This window comes from Pararge aegeria, chromosome 21 (assembly GCF_905163445.1).
Source record: "Pararge aegeria chromosome 21, ilParAegt1.1, whole genome shotgun sequence".
In the NCBI taxonomy this organism is placed as follows: Eukaryota; Metazoa; Arthropoda; class Insecta; order Lepidoptera; family Nymphalidae; genus Pararge; species Pararge aegeria.
The window spans coordinates 5,194,566-5,219,074 of NC_053200.1; the positions used below are offsets into that span (position 1 = coordinate 5,194,566).

The 24,509-nt window shown below is 36.6% G+C and overlaps 1 protein-coding gene across 2 annotated transcripts; it reads left to right on the plus strand.

Moving 5' to 3' along the window:
• Positions 1 to 306: 306 nt before the first annotated feature.
• LOC120633109 (alpha-N-acetylgalactosaminidase) lies at positions 307 to 16,395 on the plus strand. Of its 2 annotated transcripts, none has more exons than XM_039903219.1 (10): positions 307 to 419; positions 5,635 to 5,783; positions 6,530 to 6,704; positions 7,979 to 8,153; positions 9,543 to 9,625; positions 10,503 to 10,664; positions 10,916 to 11,128; positions 12,424 to 12,555; positions 13,141 to 13,213; positions 16,201 to 16,395. In XM_039903219.1, the coding sequence occupies exons 1-10, from the start codon at positions 417 to 419 to the stop codon at positions 16,278 to 16,280; spliced, it is 1,245 nt and encodes a 414-aa protein (XP_039759153.1). In that variant the 5' UTR covers positions 307 to 416; the 3' UTR covers positions 16,281 to 16,395. The 2 variants fall into 2 exon arrangements, with proteins under 2 accessions (XP_039759153.1, XP_039759154.1); XM_039903220.1 differs by lacking the exon at positions 307 to 419 and adding an exon at positions 3,926 to 4,053.
• Positions 16,396 to 24,509: the final 8,114 nt, after the last annotated feature.

The following is a 24,509-nucleotide window of genomic DNA, read 5'->3' on the forward strand; positions in this document are numbered from 1 at the left end:
CTAGTCGCACATTTCTTTGTTTACGTTTGAGGGCAGAGCGAGAGAGATTTCATTTTCGTTTCATTCTATCTTATTTCGTTTCGTTTCTCTGTCTCCGACCTCCGTATACTTTGAGCGATCTATGCGAACTAAGCGAACAATGATCCCTTTTTATTATGCTAATACTTTAGAAGGTTTTAATTAAATATCCAATATTTAATTACACACAAAATGCAATGTTGTTTTAAATTTGTATTATTTTAGTTGGACATGGTTGAGATATGTTCACGCGGTAAATATGTAAAACGGAACGCCGCCATTGCAAGCATTAAGTTTTTAAATTTTGAATCTGGTAAGTTGTAACTGACCACTAAGCGAGTATTAAGAAGCCTACGCGCACTGAGATTTGAAGAATAGTTTATTGTTGTGTGGGAGTAATGGTATGTAAGACAATAAAGTTAAGCAATCTTATAAAGAGTTCGGTGAACTACTTAGAAATATCGTATTTGGCATGTTTCTTCCGTTGCTACCTTTAAGTACTTACCTATTTGCTAGGTATATACAATACATAAAACTATAATCTTGCTATAGTGGAGGGTCGATATCAAATAATGAATAATCTATCTCAATTAGAAAACAAGGAAAATAAGTCTGATAAAGATTCGACTTTTTATGCTGATTATGAAGTTGGCAACTCCGATAAAGTAATAATATTCCAATAAAGTAACATGGCTATGGATAGTTACTTTTGTTGCTGCGTCACCGCACGTAAAATAAACATTTTGACACAAATTACTTATCAATTGCTATCAAATATCTTTTCATGTCCCGAATCCCCTGATCAGGCCAATAATTGTAAGGTGATATTGATAAATAATTTTAAATTTACTAGTCCAGAGTTAGTAAATGGCAACTGTCAACCACGCGCTGCGCTAACTCAGTATTTATTCCTGTAACAGTTAGCCCTTGACTGCAATCTCAACTGGTGGTAAGTGTTGATGCAGTCTAAGATGGTAGCGGGCTAACCTGTTAGGGAGTATGGTAGTCAAAGTCCCTAATCGGTTTCTACGCGACATCGCACCGGAGCAGTAAATCGCTTGGCGGCACATCTTTATCGGTAGGGTGGTAACTAGCCACGGCCGAAGCCTCCCACCAGACCAGACCAGAGAAAATTCAGAAATTATGAATTCCCAAATTGCCCTGGCCTGGAATCGAACCCGGGATCTCCTACTTACATTCACAGCGCTCACCGTTGCGCCAATAATGTTGACAGTGTGCAGGCAGCTAAAATCTAATTCTTTTAACTTTACTTATTATTTTAAAAATCTTTTCATGACTATACGTGTAAAGTATGCTTTAAAAATAGAAGTAAAACAAATGTGTTGAAATAAAAAAAAAACAATAAAAAAGCGATATTAATAAAGCGATTAGGTACCTATGCTTTTATTATTTCGTAATATTTTCAAAACGATCTAATTTCAAACTAAAAATAAATTGAAAGATTGTTTACATAACACCTAAGAAAGATGGAGTAGGTATACAAAGATAGGTACGCGATCCCTGAAAACATAATCCGTTTTTGGCCAGTGGTGTTGCTAAACAGTACTTGCTATGCCATACTTAGGGATGGCACTTATTTATTTACATAATTAAACCATTACAATGAAACTGCATAATTATGGATGAGATAGTTTAGATAGTTTCATGCTGTGTGGAAGTCAGACATTTTCGCCTTATCGCTGCATGATAGCCCTGAGGGCTTCCATCTCTAAACTTTAAAAATAGGGACACGAGAACAAAAACACAGACATACTGCTTTGACAGTATCTAAATGCGTGCTTCATAAAGTACCTAGCTATCTACCATATAGGTATGCTATATCAACGGCTGAAGCTCGTATACAACAGGAAAATGCTCCTCTAACACCAGTTATATATAAATTTTAGGGTAGGCAGTGCTGTCGTGAGTGCTCCTCTAACACCATTTATATAAAAATTTTAGGGTAGGCAGTGCTTTTGTGCATCTATGAAGTGCACGCCATTGGCTCGTATGCCATAATAGACAGTAGAAAAATATAAATCTTACTATAACGTCAGACTTGCCTGCTGTTTGACGGACGTAGGATTCTTTTATTCCAGAAGAGCACCCTGGACCGTTCCCATAGGATAAGAAAAATAAATCTTTGTTACCTATGTCAGGAGCAGGACTTTTACCGATATTAAGAAAATTTCGCACAGAGGTGTTATCCTGGTAACCATTATATAAAACTAGAATATTTTTTTTTCCGGGATAACAAACGGTTACTGCGGGATATAAAAAAACGACAAAACGCGTAAAATGTCTCAGTATAGTAGGCTACTTAAAATCAAAACACGCGTTTTGTTTGTTAAATCTATACTAATATTATAAGTGTGTCTGTTGGTTTGTTTGTTACCTACGTTCCACCGCTGCACCGGTCTTAATGCATTTTGATTGACGGCCGACTGGCGCAGTGGGCAGCGACCCTGCTTTCTGAGTCCAAGGCCGTGGGTTCGATTCCCACAAATGGAAAATGTTTGTGTGATGAACATAAGTGTTTTCCAGTGTCTGGGTGTTTATCTGTATATTACAAATACTTATTTATTCATAAAAATATTCATCAGTCATCTTAGTACCCATAACATAAGCTACGCTTACTTTAGGGCTAGACGGCGATGTGTGTATTGTCGTAATATATTTATTTTATTTATTTATTTTGGCACGGAGATAGCTCGCATCCTGGAATAGATAGGATGTTTTATATTCAAGAAAATAGCACCCTTAAATAGTTCCCGAAAACACTACTAACACCGCTTAAAAAAACATACCTACATATTATTAAAGGCACGGCTACTAACTTTACTAACATCTATAATTAAATATAAACAATCAATATTTTTTTTATTTTGCTTGAATATGGTACATGCAACATGTTTACATAGGTGCTAATTAATTTTAATAAGTGTCACATATCCTGCCAAGACAGGCGTGCAAAAATTTGCTGTTAATAATTTTAACAATATTCAACATTAAATAACAAGTCACATTTAAATTACCTAATTACAAGTAAAAATAAACATTATTTGTATGGTTGTTGGACGGCCGATTGGCGCAGTTTGAAGCGAACCTGCTTTCTGAGTCCAAGGCCGTGGGTTCGATTCCCACAACTGCAAAATGTTTGTGTGATATTTATGAATGTTTTTCAGTGTCTAGGTGTTTATATGTATAATATAAGTATTTATGTATATTATTCATAAAAATATTCATCAGTCATCTCAGTACCCATTACACAAGCTACGCTTACTTTGGGGCTAGATGGCGATGTGTGAGTTGTCGTAGTATATATAAATATCAAGTATAACCATATAAACCATGTTTACAAAATATAATAGAATAGAATAGAAAAACTATATTGCAACACAACACGATAGGAAAAACACAAGGAGTAAGTGCGATGGTGCAAAGGCGGCCTTATCACTAAAAGTGATCTTTTAAAGGCAACCTGAGCGTACGAGGCCGATAAAAAAGTGGAAAGTGGGTGGTGCATAAAGGAGGTTACAAAAATAAAATAAACTTTCATACTACATTTACATATTAACTACAAAAATACCGATATAAATTTGTATATACTATAATAGATATTTATGCTATTATAAACTTACATAATACTCAATTACATAGATAAGAAAAAAAATGAAAGCGCTGTATATGAAATAGGTGAATAGATTCAGAATGACGTATTTCCCTCGGGAGCGATGTTACAGCTTTAAAATACATAAAAATACATTCAGATATAAAAACACTTTGAACTATCCTCCTATATGTTGACAATTGGTAAACCTAATGTAACAAAACAATAAATACCTACGTTTCTTACTACGAACTTTAACTTTAAAGCGTTCAGTTATGGTCTAACGAACGAATTACGTATACCTACTAATTAGGTTTACAACAAAAATAATTTAATATCACGGTAGGTATACAATAATAGGAATATTTTTCCTTATCTGAAACAGTGGTTGCTTTTATAGGGGCCTGACACCATTGCAAACCAAGGTAAGAACTAATGTTTATTAACAGCTAAAGTCAATTTGATTGTCGTCGGTGTATGTCCGATTAATTTCGAATTACAAGCCCACCACGCAACAATGGAGAGCGTTGTGGGTATATGCTACTTTTATGCTTTTCCCAGAACTGGGACGCTTAAATGCTGACCCTTTTAAAACGGCTAAAGACTAATTAGTTTTTGATTCGAAGCATGAAAGTGGCGTCTCAGAAGTAAAGTTAACTCTTATATGTTACGGCAAATGGCTTGGCGCTCTCTTATGCCGTCATGCCCTCCGCATCCCCGCATCTTATCTTCTTTTTGGTATATTCTAAAATTATAGTTGTATCTGTATGAACTTTACGTACTTTAAGAAATGAAGAAAAATAATATATTAATTAAATATCAAAACCCAACTCAGATTAATCAATTGCTATATATTATTAGGTACACAATATTTATTGTTATAATTAAATGTTCTACCAACAATTTGATGTTTCTTCAATTTGCAAATTGAAGGCATACAATTAGTATTACATACTAAAATAGTCAATTAATTTAGAAAATCTAGTAGGTGAAATAAACGAGTAGATTGACTGTATTTCTGCGCTGAACAGCCAGCCTGATTCTTTGCGAAAAATATAACCCAACTATTCTGTTATGATGAACCAATCGTATTATAAATCGGGTTGTCGCAAGAATCTTAATTTGCTATACTCCGCGAAGAGTTTATTTTAGTAGCTTTCGCGGAGTATAGCAAATTAAGCGTAGTGGTCATTGTAGTTATATTATCGAATTTCGCATAACGCTTGCTTTCATTAATGAAACAAAGACTTAATACAATTTTATTGTAGGATACAAACACGGATATGAAAAAATACAAATATTAGTACCTAACTTACCATAGAAAGATAAGGTAGAATGTACAATTTGGCACCCTTATTGCTACATAGCGATCGATCTTTTTGACTGGTTAAAGGCTCCGGCCGAGGCTTGTTACCAGCGAAGCGATTTAGCGTTCCGTTACGATGTCGCGTAAACAGGTTACTACCATCTTTGACTGCATCATTCACCCTTCCATCAGGCGATATTGCAGTAAACGGCTAACTTCATCATCACCTCAACCAAATGACGTCCACTGCTGGACATAGGTAGTTTGTAGGGAGTTCCTGGGCCGCTTGTCTCCAGCGGCTCCCAGCTCGCCTGATGTCATCAATCCACCTCGTTGGGGCCCACTTCCCTGCGTTTACCGTTGCAGGGTCGCCATTCCAGCACCTCAAGACCCCAACGTCCATCGGTTCTCCGATTTATGTGCCCCACCCATTGCCAATTTAGCTTCGCGACTTGCTGAGCTATTTTGGTAACTCTAGTTCTTCTACGGATTTCCTCGTTTCTGAGTTGATCAAGTAGAGATACTCCTGAAATAGCTCTCTCGATCGCCCGCTGAGTGACTCTGAGCCTTCTTATGAGGCCCATAACGAAAGGGGTTAGCGGCTAACTTGTAGTGGAATAACCAAAGATTTACAAAAATCCCTTCCTGGAAACCTCTATCCTATCTATATTGCACTAATTATTACTTTTGAATTTTACAGATGAAATTATATGTAGTGTTTGCGGGATTGTTGTCTCATGCGGTGGCTCTTGACAACGGCTTGGCCCTGACTCCACCCATGGGCTGGTTGACCTGGCAGAGATTTAGATGCATCACGGATTGTCAGCTGTACCCAAACGAATGTATAAGGTGAGGTTAATTCTTTTGGATACGTTTTTATTAGGATACTCCTTTATTTAGTTTCACCACCTTCTCATAAGCGTCGGAAAGCCTCAACGTAAGTTTTGATAGCGACTGACTATGGGTCATTTCAGTTCATTTCATTGAGCATTGACGTCAGCATCGCTAACCATGTGTGTCATAAGAAGGCTTAGAGTCAAACAGTGGGCTATGGAGAGAGCTATGCTCGGAGTAACTCTACGTAATAAAATCAGGAATGAGAAGATTCGTATAGGAGTGCAAATAGTTTATTTTAATAAGTCTGCTTTAACCGTATTAATATTGGAGACAAAAATTATAACCCCCGATTATATCCCCTGACAGGGGATATTATTTACGTGTGCACCTGCTAAAGCAAGGGAATATGGAAAAGGGGAAGTTTACCCCCTTTTGTTATTACACATATATTATTTGGATATTATTTCCACTCTGAGAGTTGATAGAGCTGTGGGAAAGAATTTTTTTTATCCTTTCCTGGGCAGATTATTGTCTCCTACCCATGCTAGCCGTGCAGGTCAGACCACAATGGTCAGATATTGTTTTTTGTATTTTTTTTTAAATGGGAAACAAAACAAGTATCTACCTAATTATTTGTAAGTATCTTTATAGCTTTCAATATTTGTGTATTTTAGCGAGGATCTTATAAAACGCACAGCAAATAAAACATCTCATTACTTGTAAGCTTTATAGCTTTAAATTTTTTGTGTGTATTTTAGTGAGGATCTTATAAAACGCACAGCAAATATAATGTTGAGCGAGGGTTACTTAGAGGCTGGCTATAATTACGTGGGAATTGACGACTGCTGGCTGGAGAAAAAACGCGATAAAAATGACCGACTGGTGCCTGACCGGGAACGATTTCCGAACGGCATGAAAGCTATTGGTGATTTTGTAAGTTACAATGAATTCTGGGCTTTGTTTTTTATCCAACGTAAATAGGTAGGCTTTATGTGGCTTCTGTGGCAAACAAACAAGAAACTGTCGGACGTGTTAGTACTACAAAAATATTTCATACGAAAACAGTATACGTTGGTAGAACATAAAAAAATTAGCGTTTGGCAAGCGAGATTTAAATGTCTATACATAATTTCAGATCAAGCCTTAACTTTTCTTTAATAAATTGGACATTTCTTCAGGGGATTACCATCATTTTTAAACCTCTATAAGTTAGCCCCTGACTGCAATCTGATGATGCAGTCTAAGGTGGTAACGGGCTAACCGTAACCTGTTAGGTTCATACGCGATATCGTACCGGAACGCTAAATAGCTTATCGGCACGTCTTTGTCGGTAGACTGGTAACTAGACCGAAGCCTCCCACGAGAAAAAACATAGAATTATGTCTATTTTGACGGCCGATTGGCGGAGTGGGCAACGATCCTGCTTTCTGAGTGAAGGCTGTGGGTTCGATTCCCTAGGCCGGAAAATGTTTCTGCGATTAACATTTATGTTTTTATGTATATTATAAGTATTTATATGTACTATATTCATAAAAATATTCATTAGTAATCTTAGTACCCATAACACAAGCTGCGCTCACTTTGGTGCTAAATGATATCTGATTATTTATTTATTAAAAATTAAAAAACATATTTCCACATTAGGGCCATTTCCATAAGAGATATTTGAGGATTCGCTTCTTAATAAACTTTACGGTATTCAGAAGTGCTGAATGTAAATGGCACCAATAGAATTTTCAAGTATATAAGTATACAGAATAGAAAAGTCCTATTATAGTATAAAGGACTACGTAAACGATAAAAAAGCTTGGGTGTAAATTATTGCTCTAACCAGGTTGCTCTTCTAATAATTTAAAATGACATTGTGAGATGGTAATGACAAAAAAAAAAATACCCGGCTAAGTTTGTTGTGGGCTTCTTCTTAGACCGGGACGCGTTTGGAACCCTCGTAGCTTTAGTTTTAAGTTTACGAATGTGGTTATCGCCATCATCTCACTACCGTGTAATTCTTATGCACGCATCAAAAGTGCCACCTATGGGCCTACTTGAATAAAGATATTTTTGACTTTGACTTTGACTTCAAGTGGAGAGAAAATCAAATAATAACTTATTCATGTATGATGTTACTTATAAACTCTAAGGACCTAAAATACTGAAGTGTGTGATGCGTAGCGAATGTTGTGAAGATTAACTAATTTGTTTTCTAGCTTCACAAGAAGGGGTTCAAATTTGCACTGTACCAGGATTATGGGAACAAGACATGTGCGGGATACCCTGGCGTTTTGGGCTATGAAGAAATCGATGTAGAGAGTTTTGCTGACTGGGACGTTGATTATATTAAACTTGACGGATGCAACGTTGATATTTCGAAAATGGACACAGGTATGTGCCTACCTAATCAAGATGATTGTGTATTATTTCATTTAAAAATTCCTTCTTGTCTTAAAGAGAAGTTTACTTTTCTGGGAGTGCAATCCGATTTAAGACCATGTTGCGCGCTGACTCTGAGTATGCCTTTTCATAGAACTAAATTCTATGAGCACTCGTTTAAAGTGCAAGCCATAGCGCTGTGGAATGCGCTACCAATCGACATAAGGCAGTCTAAGTCACTTTGTATTTTTAAGAAAGCTGTCAAAAACCACTACTTATAGTTTGCATTGAAGACGACTTGTAATATTATTTACTATTATTAATGTATTTATGATATGTTAAAGTATATATTAGTTTATTATTATTAATTTTTTAGTTTAGGTAGTTATTAGTATGTATTTTGTTTTAATAAGCACAACCTGCAGTATGTTATCTTATCGTTTTCCTTATCCTAAGGTTGCCTTATACTTCTTCTGTCGTGTCTTTTTTTTTTAATTCTTCTTCTGTATTTTTATTTTTGTGCAAATAAAGAGTATCAATAAATAAAATAAATAAATGATTAGACTAGCCTCAATAGGTGAATTTTAAGAGAATGATAACCAAAAGATCGTAAGTTCTTACATAATATTTTATACAGCTTTCATCCAATGTCGAATCTATATGATTCTAGGCATGTACCAACGGATTGTTATTAATTATTTCTTTTGTTTTAAATATAACGATACAGTTATAGTACGGTTTTGACGACCTCCCTGCGCAACGGTAAGCGCCGTGAGTTTAAGTACCAGGTTCGATCCGGGAAAAGGAAATTTGGGAATTTATAGAAATTATATAATATGTTGCTAGTTATCCCAAAGACAAATTAGTGTTCTGGTGCGATGTCACGTGGAAGTACTAGGGGTATGACGACTTAGGGGTAGACGGCCGACTGGCGCAGTGGGCAGCGACCCTGCTCTCTTAGTCCTAGGCCGTGGGTTCGATTCCCACAATTGGAAAATGTTCGTGTGATGATTTTTTTTCAGTGTCTGGGTGTTTATCTGTGTATAAGTATTTATATGTATTATATTCATAAAAATATTCAAGAGGTACCTTAGTACCCATAACACAAGCTACGCTTTGGGGCAAGATGGCGATGTGTGTATTGTCGTAGTATATTTATTATTTATTTATTTATTTACCATACTCACTAACAGGTTAGCCCGCTACCATATAAGACTTCATCATCAGTTACCACCAGGTGAGATTACAGTCAAGGGCGAACTTGTAGTGGAATAAAAAAAAAGTTAGGTATTTCATATATGTACATAGTTTTTTTTTTATATTTTCGAATAATATACTTTTATGTGGTACAATATAGTGTCAGGTCTGAAAAAATTGGAGTAATACTTACTTTTTTTTCAGGGTATCCATATTTTGGAAAACTAATGAATGAATCTGGACGTCCCATGGTATACTCATGCAGTTGGCCTGCTTATCAAAAAGAGGTAAGTTTTAATATCAAAGAAGATATTTAATTTTAGAATATGAGAGGTATAAATACTTTAAATGTTGAATTGTGTTTGTTTGTTTCTTATTGACTTCTTACATGGAGCCTCGAAAAAACGGTTAGACTTAATATTTGTAGAGAGAGCTTATGGAACCGGAAAGCTATCAGGGAAAAATGGACGTGTCCTATATGCGATAGATTCTCCGTTCACGGTAACCTTTTCATGAGGTTTTGTAGCTCTTTGAATTCCATACAAATCGAAAGAGCTCCACCTAGCGACAAAATAAGCGAACCTTGTGTTTTGGGTACTAAGATAGCTGATGAATATTTTTATGAATATCTAGATATATAACGTAGAAATGAAAACCGAAATAATACTTCAGAGGCATTATTTACCGTGACTGAGAAACCGAAACGCTAATAGATTTGAGTAAACTATGTATTACCATAGTTTTCACTGAAAAAAATCAGATACAGCCCTAACATCAAATGCAAAAGTAAAATTAAGTGACTAATGCTACGTTACTAGGTACGCGTCGCGTAGCGTAGGTACTATGCGCGTGTCGATCTTTTATCTTCAATAGGGTTGTCATAAGTAAACATTTAGAATGTTTTGAATTCGTTTGTATCGAAAAATAAGTATGCTTCTTTTGATTTAATATTTTTACAGAGTGATTTCATATGAAATTCTTTCAACAGTATTTCGTTATTCCGTTACACGTTATATACCATCTCCTGAGGATTCTCCTGCTGTTCGCGGAGTATAGCAAATTAAGCTTATTTTTCAAGTAAAGTCTTCTTTAAACCAAGCTACGGTTTGCCCCCTATATGGAGTGTGTATCTCCTGCCAAAAATAAATAGCATTCATTTTGCAGCCCGACTATGCCTCCATTGCAAAACATTGTAACCTGTGGCGTAATTGGGACGACATACAGGATTCCTGGAGCTCTCTCAGCACCATCATGACCTGGTTTGCGGAGAACCAAGATACAATTGCCCAATACGCTGGTTCAGGAAAATGGAATGACCCGGATATGGTGAGTTATAATAAAAATATAATAGTTGCGCATAATATAGTAATGAAATGAATGAATTTTATTGCACACCATATAATAATATTATGATATTTAAAATTCTTAAAACGCACATAAATTAGAACTGTTTCTTAGAAAAGATGGAGCCTGGGATTTGAACTCGGCCCCACGAAAGTGAAGTCGAGCTTGTGCCCACCGCTTCACTTATAACCATGCAAATATCAAAATTGTTAATACATCTTGGTTATTTTTAGCTTATCATTGGAAATTACGGATTGTCAATAGACCAGGCAAAAGTCCAAATGGCTATTTGGTCGATACTGGCCGCTCCTTTATTCATGAGTGTAGATTTGGCCACCATTCGACCGGAGTTCAAGGAGATTCTACTCAACCAGGATATCATTGCTATAGACCAGGATGTGCTGGGCAAACAGGGGTTGAGAGTGTGGAATAAATCGCAGTGCGAGGTAAATAGACAAGCCATTGAAAATTTCTATAAGCTGAAGTTATTTACTCCAAGAGAAAAGTTGTGTTCAATTTAGTGCATGTTCAATTTATTGTTTCTGCCTTCTAAACTGCGGGTGGAAAATCCAACATTCCCGCTCTGCCAGTGGTTAGGTTTTTCACTGGGGTGGGGTAGGGTAGGCACAAAGTAGGAAGATGGCATCAAATGGGTAAATCCTCCTCCTATACGAACTTTGTAAATATTTTAGGTTAGCAGTGCTTTTGTGCATGTATGAAGTGCGCCACTGCGCCCTGCAGCAGGGCTAGAACGGGCGGGAGATAAAAATTATATCCCCTGATTATATCCCCTGACAAGGAATATAATTAACATGTCCACCAGCTAAATCAATGGAACATGGAATAGGAGAAGTTTACCCCCGTTTATTAATACACATATATTATTTGGATATTATTTCAACTTGTGCGCCAGTGCTCTGAAAATTGATAAAGCTGTGGAAAAAGATAATTTATTTCCTATCCCCGGGGATATAATTGTCTCCTGCCCATGCCCTGCAGGTGGTACCTCATAAAAAAAACAGTCTAAACAGCCTCCTATACCTACTTCGCATTTTTTTTAAATAGACAATCTAAGTCTATGAATAAAAAGAAGAACCATGATGTAGGCACACAAGTTCAAGTTTTACGCTAAAATCGTACTAACATTATAAATGCGAATGGATGGATGGATGGATGTTTGTTACTTTTTCAGGCACAGACTACTGAACCAATTTAAATGAATTTTGGAATGGAGATAGATTATAACCTGGATTAACATATAGGCTAGTTTTTATCCCGGAAAAATGTACGGTTCTTTTAAAATCGTCGATTTTCGACAACAAGGCCGAGTAGATATCCTACTAATATTATAAGTGTGAAAGTGTGGATGTTTGTTACTCAATCACGCAAAAACGGCTAATCGGATTTAGATGAAATTTGGTGCGCATGTAGCCTTTTACATGGAAAAAAGCATAGGCCACCTTTTATCCCGATTCCTCAAGTTGTTGCCGAGGGAAAAATTTTTTCCCAGCTAAGCCGCGGGCAGACAGCTTAGAAATTTGGTATGCATGTCACCTATGCTATGGAAAAGAACATGTACTTGCCATACCGATCTCTCGAATAGTTCCTGTTGTAGGATTAAAAATCGTTAACGAACGAAGCTTTAGAAACAATGCTGAAGTCCACCCAGACGAAGTCGCGGGCGGAAGCTAGTAAACTATAAGGCGGATATTCCAAGGAATTTTAATGATATTTTTCATAGATATGGAGAAGAGAACTCTTCGATGGATCGTACGCAGTGGCCTTTGTGAACAAACGTGACGACGGGACTCCTTACCTTATCAAAGCTTCATTCGACGCAATGAGTATACCGACAAACATCTATGAAGTACAGGTAAACTTTAGGCACCTTTTTTACAGTTCAAGTTCTCTTCTAAATGTATATGAAATAATGTTTTCCGAGAACGTCAACGTGCGGTATAGTGGGACGCAACATGAGTTGATACTTTACCCTCACGTTATATGAAGGTGGCATCTTCGACGACCGTTGGCTCAACGGTGAGCGCTATGAATTTAAGTAGGTGGTATATGTAATACTGGAGTCTTATAAGAAGAGTTCGAAGCGGTGATAACCCAGTGGTCAGGACTTCTGCATCCCTTTCGGGGGGCAGAGTTCTAACTCTCAACTTGTAACCCTCATCATATCAAACCATTACCGGCCACTACAAAGTCTGTCTACTCCGGAAATAAGGAGTCCAACACGCTGGCCAAGTGCGGATTGGTGGACTCCACACACCAGAGAAAATTATGTAGAACTCAGGCATGCAGGTTTCCTGACGATGTTTTCCTTCACTGTTGAAACAAGTGATGTTTTAATAACTAAAAACGCAGATAACTTAGAAAAGTTAGAGGTGCGCGCTGGGATTCGAACTAGACCCTATGAAAACTGTAAAACTAATACTGTTACTCATTTACTCAGGATTTATATAACGAAGATGAAGACTTCTCATTCGGACCACATGGTAATTTCACTACAAGAGTAAACCCATCAGGTAAGAAAATGCATACCATATTCCCATCAAAATCTGTTTTTATTTATTATTTTCTCTCCTCTCTTTTCTCATTCTATTATGATTAACGACTAAGACACTGGGAGGCATCTTTGCATCGTTCGAGGCCGTGTAGGACTGAGGTGCATCGATAATGCAGTCGTATTTAGGTATATCAAAATACCCAACAACTCAATGTCATGAACATTGGTTGTTAATCCAAATTTATTGAAAACTATCTATTAACTATTTAATAAAATATCTGGCAAATATAAATATGTTTATAGGAATAAAAAGTTAAATTATTTACCCACAATTTACGGTAACATTTATGTATTTTTACGTGTACAACGTGTATCCGAAATACTGTTCAAGCGTGCATAAGTATATTTCATAAGGAATCACCCTGTAAACATAAAGAAGCATATTTATTTTTTCATATAAACATTCTTAATGTTTACTTATAAAAACCCTTTTAAAGGTAAAAGATCGACACATGCATAGTACCTACGCTACGCGACGCGTACCTAATAAAGATACAGTCACTTGATTTTACTTTTGCATTTGATGTTAGGGCTGTATCTGATTTCTCTCAGTAAACACTATGGCAATGGTTTACTCTAAAAACTATAAGCGTTTCGGTTCCACAGATATGTCTCAGATACTGTAAATAATAAACCTTTAAAAAGCCTGTGAAGATTTATTTCGGTTTTCATTTACACGTTGTATATATATTATATTGTTGTATGTATAACTTTTGTTTTATTAATATGTAGTTTGTTTATTTTTTAATTTAATTAATTAATTTATTTATTTATTTATTTCCATCTTACATTTTTGTCATTACAGGAAAAAGTTATCCTAATACGACAATGCAGCATGTTATGTAAATTTTAATAATATATATAACTATAGTGTATATGATAAAATCCAAATCGCAATATTTGTGAGTTCACTCAGAGTGCAACAAAATAAATCCGTCTTCTCGGCTATCACATTGAGGGTACGGAATATTTATGTAGTTATGTCATAATATCTTACATAATACATATTAGAAACGTCCTATTATAGTATAAAGGAAACGAAACGTAAACGATAAAAAAGCTTGGGTGTGCACAATTGCTCCAACAAAAAGGTTGCTTCTTAAATATTTTTAAATGACAATGTGGGATGGTGATAACAAAAGAACACCTGGCTAAGTTTGTTGTGGGCTTTTTCTTAGACCAGGGGGCTATGTACTGTTATGTACTGCTATCTACACATTTCGTATATAATCAGCGCATCAAAAGTGCCATCATGTGCCTATTTGAATAAAGAAATATTTGACTTTGACTTGACTTTATTATGTATACTAGCTGTTGCCCACGACTCCGTCTGCGTTTGATTTTGTTTTTTGATGTGGCATTAAATTTAGTTGTAGTTCTAAAAAAAATTTAAGTATTCGCTAAGCCTTATCTTTGGGGGTTTGCTGCTGTCCACTGAGGAGTTCTGTCCTCTATCTCCAACCACAGTTTGGGCAAAATTAAACACATATTATAACCTCAAAAGTACAAAAATAATTATTTAAATCTGTTATAATTTGTCGGAGTTATCGTATAAATAGTCAAACACTTTCGTCTCCTCTCCCAAAGTAACCGAGCTTAATGTCGGGATAATAAGTATCCTATATTACTTCTAATACTTCCAAGAATATGTGTACAAAGTTTCATGAGGATCGGTTAAGTAGTTTTTGCGTGAAAGCGTAACAAACAAACTTACATTCACATTTATAATATTAGTAGGAATAATGTGTATGTTTTAAAGTCAAAGTCAAAGGTAAAAATATCTTTGTTCCAGTAGGGGCCATAGATGGCATTATGATGCGTACCTTCATTGTATGAAAAATGTGTACATGGTAGTGAGACGGTGGCGATTCCCATGTTCGTAAACTTAAAACTTAAAGCTTACGTGATCCTCAATACGACTTTTCTATAATCTTACGTTTTGAACTTCTTAAGAGACATCTCAAAGATTTCAACCGATAGATGTATATGTGTGTGTGTATTGTAGCACCTACCAAGCATCAAAGCATTTTCTTCTACGCCTTTGTATACCTGGAAGAGATCGCTATATAGCGATAAGGCTACCCAATTATATGGGCTCTTATTTTATTAAAATATAATATACTAGCTGTTGCCCGCGACTTCGTCATCGTCTGATTTTGTTTTTTGATGTAGCAATAATTTTAGTAGTAGATCTAAAAAAAATTAAGTATTGAGTATCGCTAAGCCTTAAATGAGGGGTTTGCTGCTGTCCGCTGAGGAGTTCTGTCCGCTATCTCCAACCACAGTTTGGGCAAAATTAAACACATATTATAACCTCTATAGTACAAAAACAATTATTTAAATCGGTTATAATTTGTCGGAGTTATGGTGTAAAATCGTCAAACACTCATCCCCTCTCCCAAAGGAACCGAGCTTAATGTCGGGATAAAAAGTATCCTATATTACTTCTAACACTTCCAAGAATATGTGTACAAAGTTTCATGAGGATCGGTTAAGTAGTTTTTGCGTGAAAGCGTAACAAACAAACTTACATTCACATTTATAATATTAGTAGGGATAGGGATATATTGACGACCAATTGGCGCAGTGAGCAGCGACCCTGCTTTCTGCGTCCAAGGCTGTGGGTTGGATTCCCACAGCTGGAAAATGTTAGCGTGATGAACATGAATGCTTTCAGTTTCTGAGTGTTTATCTGTTATAAGATTTATGAATATGTATATTATTCTTAAAAATATTCATCAGTCATCTTAGTACCCATAACACAAGCTACGCTTACTTCGGGACAAGATGGCGATGTGTGTATTGTCGTTGTATATTTATTTATTTCTGTAAATTTTCTCTGTGGTTTACAATAATAGCGCATCTATTATTACGTTCATAATCAATTTTAGGATATTTAATATTGTTTCAAGAACTGATTTGTGTTCTATTTTTCTATTTTCGCAGGTGTAAAATACTATAAGTTCATTCCAATGAAATTGAACGAATTATCACAAGAAAAATTCTACTACGTGAGTGGAATCTAAAGATTTTTTATAATGAATGTTAGTATCTAGTATCTAGCTAAGTATATATTTACTACATAAACAAATATGGTAAAACAAACCTGCATAACTGAATTAAATGTATATTGAATAAAGATTGACTATTTTTATTTATTTCTTTGTCTGACTACTTACTATTACCCCACCGGGGTAATACCAGACCAGAGACAATTCAGAAATAACAAATTCCCAAATCGCCCCTGCCGGAAATCGAACCCGGAACCTCCTACTTAAATTCACAACGTTCACCGTTGCGCCAGGGAGGTCTTTAAATATTAGCTCAGGTGGAAAAAGAGTGGTCTCGAAACCAGTAGACCCTCGTTCGAGTCCAGATAATTATTTTTGTCAACGCAGATACCACGTTGTACACACTCGTCCGAACACCGAAGCCAAGCAACATCGGGCGCGGTCAGTACTTGGATGGGTGACCGTCTGGGAACACCGCGTAATGTTGGCTTTTTGTCGCGATTGTGTGCGAAAGCGTCCCCGTGGCCCCGATACTAGGCGACTTATTGGAACCCCGTGGGGTTTGACGTACGTGCCGGTACGTGTCGACCATAACCATTGTAACCCGTGGTTCGGTGGTATCCATGAGGATCCCCTAGAAAAAAAAAAGGTTGGTCTTCAAATATAGCAACACAATATTGCGGGATTACAAACCCAATAGTGACGCGCGCGCTGACAACAGAATCTGCACAGGCGTCGCTGCGGCCAGTTTTTCTCACTACTCGGGTACTAATAGTAATGCTAGTAGTACTTCTCTTGCTCAGTTGTTTTTCTTTTAAAATAATTTTAATTTATTTACTAATTTAATTTATTTATTTATTTATTTAATCAGAATTTTAGTAAGTAAAGTACAGAGTTGACACAATAAACATGGTGCCGCGATATATTGCAGTAGTATAAACTGTGTCGCAACAATTAAGAGGAGGTATAAAGCAAACTCGCTTCTTTAAGATTTTATATTTACAGTAGTCCATCAAGTTTAATTTACCCAAAAAAAACATAAAAACTACATCATATTACGCCCACCTCCAACAATAAATGTATGGTACAAATAAAAGAAAAGTTGAATATAGTAGTAATAATAATTTGAAGTCACTACGAAATTTTATGATACCAATGTTATTCTATGGGTTTCGGAACCCTTGAAAGGAACCCTTATACACTCCTCGCACATCGCCAGTTATTTTATATTTATAAAAGCGCCACCATTAGATATGTATCACTGGTGCCTCATAAAAACGTAGTAAGTTTATCTTTTTAACCTGTATCCGCTCGTCAACTCTGAACAATAGCTATAAGCCCATATGAATGTGCTAGTTTGTTTGTTGTCCTTCTTCCACACAGTAACATAACTCTTAGCATCTACATATATAATACTAGCGATCCCTCGCGACTTCACCCGCGTATAAGACATACAGCTGTTTTTGTTTTTCATAAATCCAGCGGGAACCGTGGGCTCGAAGATCCAGGTCTCGGTGGAGATCTACGTTGCGCACGAACCACGGGCTGCCCGTGGTCGTGCGCATAAACTTATTTTGTAGGACTTGTAAGCTCTTGTAAGAGCTGTGAGGGCGATAGGGAATACGCCACTGGCGTATGACATCATGGGTAGCGCATTGAATGACGACAATGAACGCGGTATAGGTGCCATGCTTCGTGCAACGGTGTTACAGGAAGGGACCACGAATAATTTGTTTTTTCGTGGACGAAGGTTACGGTTAGGGTCTTTTGGGGCACGTATACAACACAGTCGGTAAGAAGATCTAAAGCATCATCTGCTCGTAAGATTTGGCACATTATTTTTAGTTGGTCGCAAGTCCGTCTGACCTCCATGGAGTTAAACCCTAAGTAACCTAAAATAAATTGGGTTCGGTACATAAAGGGGTAATACCCATATCAACGCTTGAACAAGTATCTTAATAGGCCTTCGGCGTAAGGCCAGGGGTGCCAGACGCAACTACTAATTTATAACAGAGCAACGCTGTTATTGTAAAAAAATATCCATACAATTTTTATCAATTCCCAAGCAACTTATCAACAGATTACAGATAGATTGAATATATTATAGACGACTAACGTTACTAATCTAATAGTTAGTAGTACAATCCGCCAACAAACATGGGAAAAGCATGGTGGGTCTGTGCTCTAAAACCCTTCTTCATAAATTGTATTAATAGGCTGATGAATATGTAATGCGATAGTTATTATCTTAGTCTGTCCGTTATTCATGAAGCAACTGTCTTTTTTATAACATAAGTTACGGAAATAAGGATAAATTCAGTACTTGTAAATAAACGCCGGCGAAGCCACGGAAAAAGCAAGTATCGGATAATCTAAATACTAAATCGTTCACCATTTAAGTGGTCAATATTTTGGGACAGGTTATGGTAAGTGGAACGAACCCAAGGCTGACCACGCCGTGACCGTTATACCTACCTACCTATAACAGGTGAAAGTTAATGATACGTCATAAGAACTCAAAATAAGCCATTCACGGCCTTATAAATTACGTATAACTTAGTTTAACTTTTCTCCTAATAATGAGTGAAGAACGGAATTCTCTTTTAGAACGCTTATTGGTTATATTCGTGAGCACGATATAAGACGTGGACCATAATTTGGCGCAAAAGTTGGCGCTGCTTGAAAGATGCCTATGTCCAGCAGTGGACGCACAATGGCTGATCATGATGAAGCCCTTGACTGCAACTACACCTGCACGGCTAGCATGGGCAGGAGACCATTATCTCCTCGGGGAAAGGATAAAAATTTATCTTCTACTACAGCTTTATAAACTCTCAGAGCACGGGCCTACAAGTGGAAATAATATACTTTTCCTATTCCATGTTCCATTGATTTAGCTGGTGGACACGTTAATTATATCCCTTGTCAGGGGATATTGGGGGATATAATTTATATCTACCGCCCATCCTAGCCCTGCTAGTGGTGCCGTCTAAGATGGTAACGGGCTAACCTGTTAGGGGTATGGCGGTTATATTAAACACATACCAATAATCTATGCGACATCGCACCGGAACGCTAAATCGCTTAGCGACTCGTATTATCGGTAGGGTGGTAACTAGCCATCTTGGTATCAACTTAGAGTACCGTGCTTCGCAGAGCACGCTGAACCGTCGATCCTGCATGATCTCTTTACGGTCGTGTCGGAGCTACCTTCCCATCGGACTATTTAGAGTGTGCACTTATAGGCAGTAACCATTTAAGCGTAACTACACAGGCACTACGTATGTTCTTGCGTAACATTTATTAGTTCCCTCTAGTACATAGCATTTGTTTACATATGTATTAATGAAAACAAATTCTATGTATTATATTATAGTGACGCTATCTTTCTCGAAGTAATGAGGATTATTTTTTAGGGTTCCTTGCCTCAGAAAAACGGAATCCATCTTTACACATATCACAAAGTAGCTGTATCACAATCGAACTTGTTCCTAGTCTGAGGTCGGGTAGGTGTCCACCATGCACCGCTGAGCTACGTCGTCGTGTGTTGGAGCTCACAACTACCATTATTTCAATAAGAGATAAAGGTATAGGATTGGGGAACTCACAATAACAATCCCATTTGTAATATTAAATAATAACGGTTTATTATGAAATACAATTACGTTACAAGTTTTACATTTTCCATAAGTAGCTAAGATTTCGAAGTTGAGTTCTAATCGACAGTAACGAGTTTGAACTTGTCTAAGCATAGAAATGTTACTAGTTAAATAACACTAAATACAAAGGCCTACCATAAAATACTACTTATGTATACCTAGGGAGAAGAGCGTGCACCGGGGTTTTTGTCCAGATTGATTTCATTAGATGAAGTCTAGTAGGGCTAGCAAGCTACGAGAAAATTATATCTACCCTTTATGTCTATCGCTATTGTAAAATACGAGGTAGAGAGAATTATCTCGTGGCACGCATGCTAGTCGGAACTTGTGTGAAGCGATGTTTAGATGAAACGAGTGAGCATTTAGTATATTAATAACTAAGATTACTCCATAGAATCAGTGGCGGTACTTCCATAGAAGCATAAAAGCTGGGCTTCCGTTATAATCAAATAATTAGCGAGCTTGGTTTATCGTAGTGTTTTTCAGATATTATGTTACGTAAGTGGATATGGTTCGTCATTTAGCACAACAAGAACTGCCGTTTAGAGGTCATGACCCTTAAGAACACCACGTGTTCTTAAGGGTCTTGACCTCTAAACTTCTAAAAAGGTTCTTATTAAAGCACCACCATTCGTTCTACCTGTAGGTAGGAACGTAAATCTGCGGGTGAACCCATTCCAGATACTGTTTTTTTGCATCGGGGTCTAAAAAATTCCAATTCTTATAAAATTTACAATTCCTATGATATTGCTTCCAATTATTCGACGGCCGATTGGTGCAGTTTGCACCCTGCTTTCTGAGTCCAAGGCCGTGGGTTCGATTCCCATAACTGGAAAATGTTTGTGTGACGAGCATGAATGTTTTAATAATGTTTCTGGGTGTTTATATGTATTTTATTTATTTAAACATCTTTATTGCGTAATAAAGAAGAAATTACAAATATAGTTAAACAAAAAATTAAAAGCAAAAGGCGACCTTATCACTAAAAGTGATCTCTGCCAGGTAACCTTACCGATAGTACACAACAAAACATGAGAGACGGGAAATCGCAATTAAAATTGTATATTCTAAGTATTTATGTATATTATTTATAAAAAATATTCATCAGTCATCTTAGTACCCATAACACAAGCTTAAATTGGGGCTAGATGGCGATGTGTGTATTGTCGTAGTATATTTATTTATTTAATTATTAAGTGCCATTTTGTTAGGCTGTTATAGCCTAGTGGGTAAGGCTGTACGGCTTCGGCTTCCCCCGGGGAAGGAGCCGACTTTACAGACAACCAATTTTTTTTTAATCATCGTCAATGGACGTCGAAATGTCAAATAGGAATAAAACGATTATTGCATCTCGCAGGCTTTTCTCTCATACCGGTAGCGATAGGCAGTTTAACAGTAAGGTACTTTACCGAAATAAAATATAAAACATACCTAACTGCCAAATTTAACAACAAAAATTGTATCCGTCGTTAACAATAGCCTCTTAATTTGTCACGTTGTGTTAAGTATTTGCTCAATAATTTAGCTATACCTTGTAGGATTTACTTCCTTTCAAGGCTGACATCTTTAACGTAAAATCCGCTTAAACATTGTTGTACAATTATAACCTTTAATTTCGTCAGATTTCTTGTCAGCGTAGTAGATATAGGCGCCGATAAATTATCGCACGTTCCTTTAATTCGCTTCCGATAAGATACACTCAATACGAAATAAATAAATAGGTAATACGGTTTTTCTACAGATATTATTGAGGTATAAAAAGGAAAATTAGTGATATGAGATATCAAGTCATAATAATAAGGTGCATTCAGTCTAAATTATTGCTAACTTTGGAGTTACGTCGCAGTATTGATCCGTGGTATCGGGAACAACATCATATTCATAAGTACAGTTTAAGATATAGGTACCTAGTTGTTGAACTAGGTACCTACATTTTTAAAACATTTGCACATTGTCTGTTACAGTCGATTGTGAAGGGTCTGTTTAATTAAATGTACCTACCAACCCACAATTTACTAGTTATGTACCCACAATTTGGCAAATAAATAAATATTGTATCATATCTTTAGGAGTATACCTAGTTGCCAACGTTTTGTGGCATTGGATGGAAAACTTAGTTCGAAGGTTTGATGGACCTTGGGCTCTCAAAATGGGGATTGAATCGCATCTAGGCGGATCGATAGTCTCTGCTAGGTATATTTATGTGACAAATATCATAGCTTATGTTCACCACGCAACGGTGGAGGCGGACTCGGTGACGCGGACGAAACTGCTAAATGAGGGGGGGACCTAGGATTTTTAGTTACAAATTCCGTTTAAAAAAGTACCCTTTGAAAAATCTCATCATTTTAATGTATAATTGTTATTAAACCTTTTCTCTAAAACTTATAGTTTGCCCGGAAAAAAATATCTCTGATTAGGTATGTTGTATGGAACGAAACAGAAACTGCTAAATTTTGGCCAAGTCTTGACAGGTCTTGCTTTACTACTACTACTACTACTACTTTATTCTTATACTTTGGCTTGTTGGCTATAACTTTACGCTATCACAGCGCACCCAAAGTTCAACTCGGAGCATTGGCGCACAAGTGGAATAATACATGGGGGTAAACTCCTGCTATGCCATGTTCGCGTGCTTTAGCAGGTGCACACGTAAATTATATTCCTTGCCTGTACCTCCTAGGCCTGCTGTGGGAGAAGATAAAATATTGTCCTTTCCCCGGAGAGAGAAATATATCCAGCCCATGCTAGCCGTGCAGCAATTAAAATTAAATGGAAAAGTTTAGTAGGGATAGGGATTAGAAACTAAACTTTCTAATCCCTAACTTTCTATTACTAATAATTAGGGATAGGGGAGGGAGGATAAATATCAAGTAAGTATAAGTTTGTTTGTTACGCTTTCACGCAAAAACTACTAAGCCGATCCTCATGAAACTTTGTACACATATTCTTGGAAGAGTTAGAAGTAATATAGGATACTTTTTATCCCGACATTAAGCTCGGTTCCTTTGGGAGAGGGGTTATAATATGTGTTTAAGTTTGCCCAAACTTTATGTAGATCTGAATGCGGTTGGAGATGAGGGAGAGAGGACAGAACTCCTCAGCGGACAGCAGCAAACACCTCATAGGGCCCCTCAAAGGCTTAGCGATACTGAATACTTTAAATTATTTTAGAACTACAACTAAATTGAACGCCACATCAAAAAACAAAACAGACGAAGTCGCGGGCAACAGCTAGTAATAATATAAAACATCTAGGCTGGCAACCACACCTGTCGCCACTCCCCAGGCGAGCTTCGACACAAACAGCTTTACTAATTCTATGTATACCATTGTCTCGTCCTATTTCTATGCGATAAGACGAGATAATGGGTAGACGTAATTATCTCATGGCCCGCACAAAGATATGGATATAGATGGTGAGGCATCGATTCTATTATCTTTTAGTAATGAACAATATAGTATAAGTCATAAAATCATGTCAAAAAAGATAGTGTAAGCATTTTTTAAAGTTTCCCACAATATAACCTCCAGCCACAATTTGCAGCGACCGTCACCACCACCATTGTGGTGGGGAACGTTTAAATCTTCGATCGATACTGGCCTTGATCGACGAATCGTCTCAAAACACGTCGTTATTGACTGTATGCGAGACGTTTAGGTATAGAACTGAAACATGTAGGAAGATGAATAAAAACTATGAAAAAAAAATGTGTGAGCCGTCATGGCCGCCCGGCAGATGTGAAACATCGAAATTTATATGCATAAAATAACAGATTACGACAGGAATCAGATATGGCATAATGAAAAGATGAAGCATTACAAATTTGTTCCATAAAATAATGGCTGTTTATTACACAATTATACATTTTTTATTACATACAAAATAGCTTTATTTGAAATCACGACAACTTAACTACCTATGGCACATATTATGTTCCCTCATATATCGTGACGGCTTGTTTAGCCACGGGGCCACGCCAACAATAAGATTTACGCTCGCTTATAGATGTTTCACATCCAAAAAATTTACAATTTTAAGCTATTTGACAATTAATGGCAAAAAATAAATTGTTTCGATATGTAAGGTTCGGTGCTTTTAACTGGTAAGTTAATAAAAAAGATAACCATTATCTAGTTCCTGCTAAGGTACCTCGTAGGCTCGTACTTCTTATGTATTTATAATTCATATAATACTTGTTATTAATATTATCGTAGCTCGAGACAATCCTTTCATTAATTATTGTCAATGGAAAACGTCAATTATATTGTTATCAGTTAAGTAAGAAGTGTAATCGTTGCAATATATTATAATCTATGAGTACCTACTATTAAATTAATGCATATAAACAGATAAAAAGTGTCGTCTGTGATACCTAATGTAGGTAATTGATTGAAAATCGAAAATTATATTAACTGAACACAAAAAGAAGTCTTTTTATGACATAAAATGCAGAAGTAAAATAATATTACAGAAATACCACCGTTTACCTGAGTTCTCTACTATATTTTACTATATTTTACTAGATGTACCATGTAAATAGGAAAAATATCGATAGGCGAAAGATAGAATGATGGCACATTT